Raw genomic sequence first — 7,828 nt, 5'->3', positions numbered from 1 at the left:
GTAATTAACCAGCTTAGGTAAATGGGGATTCCAATCTATCTTATTCGAATTTCATCCTCCCGAATGATATGTAAAGCCGAAATTGTTTTTTCATCTTAACCAATTACGATCAGCTGCTTATACTTTTATGGCGCTTGATTTTTTCTTACACTTATATTAAAATTGATTTAAAAAACACAAATAAAATATCAGTGGTATATTAGGAAACATATGAATAAAGACTGGGTTTGTGTTGATCTGGAATATTACTAGCAGTAAAAATATTCAAAAATTGGAATATCGATTTAATTTCTATAGCGTTCATAACGTTCTACTCTTATTATATGCTGGTGACATCTGCTGACTATTGAGATCATATTTTCGATATACCATGTAAAATGGACTAATTAGTGTATCTTTTTCTTTTTTGCGTAGTATTATTTGCTGGCCTCCATTATAATTATGGATGGTTGGGAGGGGTTAGGGGGAGGGGAAGGCTGCGAGTATATCGCCATCAACAGCCTTGACCTGTTGGATGGACCTAAAGACACTGTTTTGGACTCTCGATTTTTTTTTCTTGTGTTTTCAAAATTAATATTTAGTTCATTGTCTACCAGATATGCAGTGGGGCTATTATTCTCTGGTTACACTCTTAAATTATTGCATTAAAAGGTTAAGCGGCTATTTATCGAAAAACGAAAAGTTATGCATCACCGGAAGGCATTTCAATTCACGTGAAATAAGTAGCTAACGAAAACGGATTCCAACATTAAACAACAACCCCCCCCCACACCAAACCCCCGCCCCCTCCGTCCAATTCCCCAGCTCGTTCTCTCTCACATTTGCCAACTTGGGGCGAAGAAAATAAACATCGTCAGCTCCTCGGAAGTCTCCACCTGGATTCTGATGTTCCTCCTTCCCCGCTCCATATGAAAATATTCAATTACGTATTATAATGTTTTATAAACGACCATATCTGAAATTATATAAAAAAATAATTTCCATTACCAATGGATTATGTTCACTCAACGTACAGTTCACAATGGTCTGTAATAACCACCCTGCATCATTATTATACGACCTAATCCTCATACTTATAACTACTGTAAATTTCCTGTTCACTTATCACACTACGTCCAGCATAAACTATTGTTACTGTAATATACAAGGCGATTCTCCCCAGTACTACAGTCGTATAAAGTGATGGAAATGATATAATGTTAATATCTAATCATTATTATTATGTTTATGTTTTATGTGTTTTACTATTTTTTAAATAAACCAAACGCAATTGACAGTACATCTAAGTCCTTATTTATAACGGATATAAAATTAATCTAACTTATTCAAGAGTTGGTGAAATTAATAAAAAATTTGCCTCTCGGATTTGAGATGTAAAGCGTAAAATTACAAGAGACTAATTGATAAGACAAATGAGATTATTATGACCTGGTGACCCCAGTGCCATAAGAGGAAGAAGCCGTGTCCTTAAGCGAATATTTGAAAACAAGTCACAATTGAATTTATGGACAATTTGGGGGGTTTACCTGTGGAATTATGAAAGAAAGAAAAGCCTCTTGGATATTTATTATTAATGAAACATTGCTTTTAGAATTTCTGTAGTCCTTGGAAAGCTTTATGGGTTGTGTATTCTTTTGTCCAAACTTGTCCATCCTGTTTTCTCTTAAAAGTATTCTGGTATATGTAGAAAGGTAGTCACTGTTTATGATGCTTAGATTTATTTTTTATGATACTGCTGATCATTTGCCCTTCATATGAAATAGTTGGTAAAGAAAAATATATGTCTTGTCGATGTAAAAATGGCCGAAACATGACATTAAAGAACCATTGAGTCTGTAAATACAATAATATTAAGACAATATTGTCTTGACGATTTTGAAGCGGAGATCACTATTTACGATCGTGTTGTAGTCCCCGGATATATACTATATCAAAATACAACCAGAATAATATATATATATATATTATATATATATATATATATATATATATATATATATATATATATATATATATATATATATATATTTCATATATTTTACTATTGATAATACCAGACCTTGATATTAAAAATATATGTATAAAGATCAAGGTTCGAAATCAGTACTAAAATGAAAACACTTACGGTCGTCTTCCGTCAAGTAAGAACTCGGACTACATCATATTAGCATGACGTGCAGCTTCGAATACCAAAGGTGAGAGAACTCATCTCATTAAGCAACGTGGTAAAGGACCATCAGTGCAGAAGATTTTTTTTTTTTTTTTTTTCACCGCAGGACGCCAATCCTTTTGAAATATTTGGCAAAAACTTGTAAGACAAGACTTGTTCGGAGAGACTTACTTTTCGCGCACTTGACCCACAACCATCTATTTTTTCTTTCCCAAAATATGGAAATAGGGACACGTGTTGTAAACTATGATTCTTCTCATGGAAGAAAGAAAAAAGTACTCACGCTTCAAACAGAGTGGTTGAATATTGCGTTAACTTTTTGATGGACGATTATTTGTTGTCGTCTTTTTGTTCTAAACATAACATATTGCAATTTTTCCCTTAAAGGATCGAACACAGGAATATGTGTTGCAGTATAGATCCGTTATTGATCACCGTTCTACTCTTGACAAGTTTCCCATAGCTCAACTGCAATATGCGATTCTTCTGTTGACAAATGAAAATGGATTCAAGAGATTTTTGTAATCCAGCTATATCGCTGACGAACGGACGCAACTTCATGTTCTAACGTACAGGACGCTTTCAAATTACGTATCTTTACTTTAGAAATTGATGCATTAAATTGTGTTTTTATATACATCTGTTAATACTACAAAATGTGTATAATTTTGCAGTCCAGTAGAGATTATTTGCAATCTTTGACGATTTGCAATATAACGCCTGGACATCGTCATCCGCATTGGCGGAATAATTTGAGTATCTAATTTAAAACAAGTACCATCTGCTATTTATTTTCCCACTGGCTAAGTTCTGGGCATACAATTTTATTATGACAGCTGCAGAAATGGTTGCTTTCCCTCACTTGGGCAGTGGGGAACTTTTGTTTTAAGGCTGTCCACACGAAAAACGTGTGCTCTAACGGGCACACTTGATGGGCAAACCGTCAAATTGCCCGATGGGTCTTGTAGCAAAAATCACCATGGTTGCGCTCGATGGCTTGAGCTTCGACCCTGGCAGAGGTACGTTAACCGTATACATTTCTTTTACTGAGACATTCTTTGCACCATATTCTCTTCTTTTTCATCACATACAAAGCATTATCATGCTACACAATATCTTCTTCTTTGCGGTAGGCAACATGTTTATCCTACCACACTGAACACACTACTGGCATCGTCGGGTACGCTCACCTCTCCATCGCCTCACCCATGTGGACAACATTCATGGGTAAGCCCGCCAGAATTTGCTCGTCAACCCCAGAGCACGCCATCAGGCCCGCTCGTGTGAGAAGGCCTTTAGGCAAAACATTGTTTCAGTGGACCATCAGATTAGAGATTACAGCTCTCTCACTGACTGGGAAAAATTAAAAATGTATTTTATACTGTGTGGCATCCTTCAGGAAAAATTAACCCCCCCCGAAAAAAAACTCGTAATTTTTAAAAGAAAATCTCAAATTTATTTATGAAAATATTAATTTGGAATATCAACTACTACTTTACCCTAGTTTATTTTTATTGTCTTAAAATATTTTTATTTATTACATTTAGAGCATCAGATTTTAGTTAAAATGTCGTATAACTAAGTTAATTTTTTCTGCCTATTAAAATCAAGCAAATATTTTGATAAAATGGGGTTATCCTTCTGTGACTATATATGTCATAAATAGTTCTCAGAGATAATAACTAGCAACAGGGTTTTGCTAAAAGAAAGTTGCACGAGTTTGGACGTCTAAATATATAGAGGTTTCTGTAACAGGTGCGTCTTGTATTACCTGATGCGGGGCTACTAAATGAATTAAAACAAAAGATTAAGATTCACTCGGAATAAAAACTCGGTCACAGATCTTGACCTTGAAACTCATCGGGAAAAAACGACAACTGCCCTCATAAATTCCCGCAGTGCTGACACAGAATAAACCAGTTTTTAGAAATGTTTTTAGAACATTGCATGTTTTTAGAAATGCGCATTTTGTACATCTGTCAGTTGAGGTCAATAAAAACTACGTACAAAAAAAGCAGTTTTTTTTTTTTTTTTTTTTTTTTTTTTGTTTTTTTTTTTTTTTTTTTTTATGATACGATTTAATTTATTGGGGCTTTTATAAATCCCTATAGGGATAAATCCTAAGAAAAGTGGAGTAATTGGAAGAAGGAGAATTGTGAATGTAGATTTTGAAACAGATGCCTAACCTAACCATACATAATCTCTTCCGATCTAAAATTCAAGTTCACACACGAAACTGAAAAGATAAGAATTTTCTGATTTTGTCACAAGAACACAAATTGTTGCTGAAGTTAGGTTTACTTTTTCTTAAAACTTAAGACTCGATATCCGTGATATTGGGACAAATTTATATGGAGAGAGAGAGAGAGAGAGAGAGAGAGAGAGAGAGAGAGAGAGAGAGAGAGAGAGAGAGAGAGAGATTATGCAATTCGAGGGGTCTCGCTTTCCAGGGCATCTAATGATTGCATCAATGCAGGCCAGTGTTCAGCAATTGGTCAACCTCTGTTGGGACTATACGCTGTCCAAATATTCTAAGTCGGCAACTCTTAGGATGGGAGTGGCTCTTGCTATATAAATGAATGGAACTGGCAAAAGATCATCACATTTTTCCCCCAACATCCAACAATGAAGTTCGTAAGTAGATACAAGGATGCTTGTGGAAACATTTTTGAAGTTAGTCAGGCTATGAATATAACAGTGGAGACAGTCAGACAACTGGGCATTGAACTTGTAAAGCCAGACTTCTGAAGACTATTGCCCTAAGTTTGCATACAGATTTGTGATATATGTCGTCATCGCTCCCGCTCGAATGTGATCTACATTGATGAGATGACGAGGTGTCTTGACTATTCGAGTCTACAACCTCAAACTCGTTATTTATTTTCTGTATATTTTTTTATGGTGGTGGCATTACTGAAACCTAAAACACAGCAGTGTTATGTTATATTTTAAAGTTTGTTGTTTATTACAGAAAAGTATAAATTGAATAAAAATTTGTTGAGAAATTCTTGCAAATATAGATCGTGAAAGGTAACGTCAACCATTATAGCTATAATAAGATTTTATTTAATTTAGAACACTGGGGCCCTTTTGGCCGTTGAGCCCTTAAGGCAGAGAAAAGAGGCAGTTGGAGTGGTTGGACAGTAAATAATAGGAATGAAGTACGAGGATCTGAAGCCAAACTAAGGGAAAACTCCACAATTATGGATAAAGAGTTGGACAGCAAGACTAAAGAAAGGAAATAGGACTGAAGGTCAATTCTCAGGTCAAACATGAGATGCAGCTGGGGTCGACGGGATAGTGCAAACGCCCTTCAATAAAGCATACAGTGCACGACAGAAGGATTACTGATGGCACTACTTCCCTACAGGAACTTGAATAAGATGAATTACATAAAGAGGGTCAACTTCACTTATTTATCCATTTATTATGATCTATAACTTCCGATAGCATCACGGAATTATGAAGCAATGCTGCTTCATTTAAAAAATCCAGTAAATATAAGAATTGCGTAATCCCATTGATTTTCTACTCTGCAGGTCATCATCTCAGCCGCTTTGGCAGTTGTGGCCTTTGCCGCGCCCCAGTACGGAAGAGGCGGCGGAGACTCGAGCGAGGAGATCCCCATCCTGAGGGACGATCGCGACCGCGATGACTTCGGGAGGTACAGCGTCAACGTCGAAACCGCTAACGGCATCGAACTGGCCGATGCTGGAACCCCCGACGGACCCAAGGGCACCGTTGTGTCCTCTGGATTCTTCTCGTAAGTCATGAATTTTAGCATTATTGATTAATTTGCGTTGTAATGAAGACGTTCTAATTTAAGAAACAGTTACGGAAATCAGTATCATACTATTTTTTGTATTAGATTTAATACGCATTAGCATCGAAAGCTGTTTGCAAGAACTAATGACTACAAATGGATAAGATTCCTCTATGACTGTCAGTCTCCATGTACATATCCCAACTCGGTCTCTAATGACTCTCAACATAAGCTACAACACCTTTGCTCTATGAATAAATAAGTAAAACTATTTTATTCCATTATCTTTTACAGCTATACATCACCCGAGGGCGTTCCAGTCGAAGTGAAATACGTCGCCAACGAGAACGGATTCCAGCCCCAGTCTGACCTGCTTCCAGTGGCTCCCGAATTCCCCCACCCAATCCCCCAGTTCGTCCTGGACCAGATCGCCTTCGCTGCTGAGCAGGACAGGCGTGGCAGTTCTTCAAGATCTTCAGGAGGATACAACTAAAACACTTCTCTTCGATGTTAGGATGTTAACCGAACGAATCTATTTATTACCTTATCAAATAAATGTTTAATTGAGCGAACTCTTGTTTTCATTGGTTTTGAGTCGTCTGCTTCGAATGAGGAAAATGTCTGCCCCATATTTATCTTTATGCTTAGGGGTTATGTCCTACAGCTTTCCAGAGGATTACCAAAAATGAAATATAACGAACCAGGTACTATTATGTACTGATCCGAATCAGGTAAAAATATTACTTTTAAGTACTTTGGGGCGTTAGGGTCTCCGAGCTACTTACGTGTGGGAATGAGAAGACAGGAGTATTTCTGGTGAAGTATTGCGTTTTAGTGTGACTTCAATATCGTCAAGCATATTATCCCTAAAATGGTAACATAGGATTACTAAAGGCTCGATTGTCATGCCGTCTCAGAATTGTTTTAGGGATTTCCGTGAAATCCCATTGGGCATCTACGTAAAAAGCATCGAATTATTGACTGCTTAAGGCTTCCTCGGAACTTGAAGATGATAACCTTCTAGAGCCACCCAGATATAGGAGAGTCGGTAAAGACGTCACTAAAGTCTTGATTTCTCCTCTGTGCGCTGGTTCGAATCCACGAGAGGACGAGATTATGAAATAAATTTTTTTTGTGAAGGAAGTGTATATACATATCTTAAAAGAGACTGGAGGGCTTAGTGACAAGCGTTTGATTCCTCGAAGAATGGTGAAATAAAAAAAAACAGTTAGAACTGGTGACCATACAATATGAGGTTGAGGAACTTTCAGAGATCATATGACTGGGTGCGGCGCTCTCGGTTGCTATGGCACTTCGAAAGGCGTGTACATGTGTGTGTTTGTAGCGAGTGGTGTATGGGGCCCAACGATATGAGATGCCAAAGAAGAGGGCACATTCTTTGATTACCCGTGTCGTGGTATAGAACACACATTTGGAGAGGGCCCGAGGACATCGAAGTAGAGTAACATAAGACTTTGGAAAAGTTACCCTTTGAAAAGAGAGAGAGAAGTGTAGTGTGTACACGTTTGCTTTAATTATCTTTCACATGTTGGAGTGATATAATAAACGTCTCTTTATTTCAGATGGGTTCATGGCATCATATAAGTGAAGTGGTTCTCTAAAGACTTTGACCATTTAAAATGCATAATTAATCAAACTGAGATTTAGGGGAAGTGTTTACTTAATCTAGTTCAGGAGAGGAGAATGACAGTTTACGGTTTTTTTTTTGGGTCAGACTTTATTCTTTTTACTCAATTTTATATTCATTTTGTTCCATTTAATGTTTAGGTAATTTGGGAAATAAAAAGTATATTTTTGTATCTACCAGGATTCTTTTCCCCAGTTTGCATTTTTAGCTTGTGCAGAAGGATAATCAGCAACGAGAGGTAAGAGAG

The 7,828-nt window shown here is 36.9% G+C and overlaps 1 protein-coding gene across 1 annotated transcript; it reads left to right on the top strand.

Moving 5' to 3' along the window:
- The first annotated feature begins 4,690 nt into the window (after window positions 1-4,690).
- LOC135206455 (cuticle protein AMP1A-like) lies at window positions 4,691-6,505 on the top strand. The gene is made up of 3 exons (XM_064237831.1): window positions 4,691-4,804; window positions 5,710-5,933; window positions 6,228-6,505. The coding sequence occupies exons 1-3, from the start codon at window positions 4,796-4,798 to the stop codon at window positions 6,424-6,426; spliced, it is 432 nt and encodes a 143-aa protein (XP_064093901.1). The 5' UTR covers window positions 4,691-4,795; the 3' UTR covers window positions 6,427-6,505.
- The last annotated feature ends 1,323 nt before the right edge of the window (window positions 6,506-7,828 follow it).

This window comes from Macrobrachium nipponense, chromosome 31 (assembly GCF_015104395.2).
Source record: "Macrobrachium nipponense isolate FS-2020 chromosome 31, ASM1510439v2, whole genome shotgun sequence".
NCBI lineage: Eukaryota > Metazoa > Arthropoda > Malacostraca > Decapoda > Palaemonidae > Macrobrachium > Macrobrachium nipponense.
Note: the sequence above shows the minus strand (reverse complement) of the source record. Positions and strands in the feature narration are given on the sequence as shown.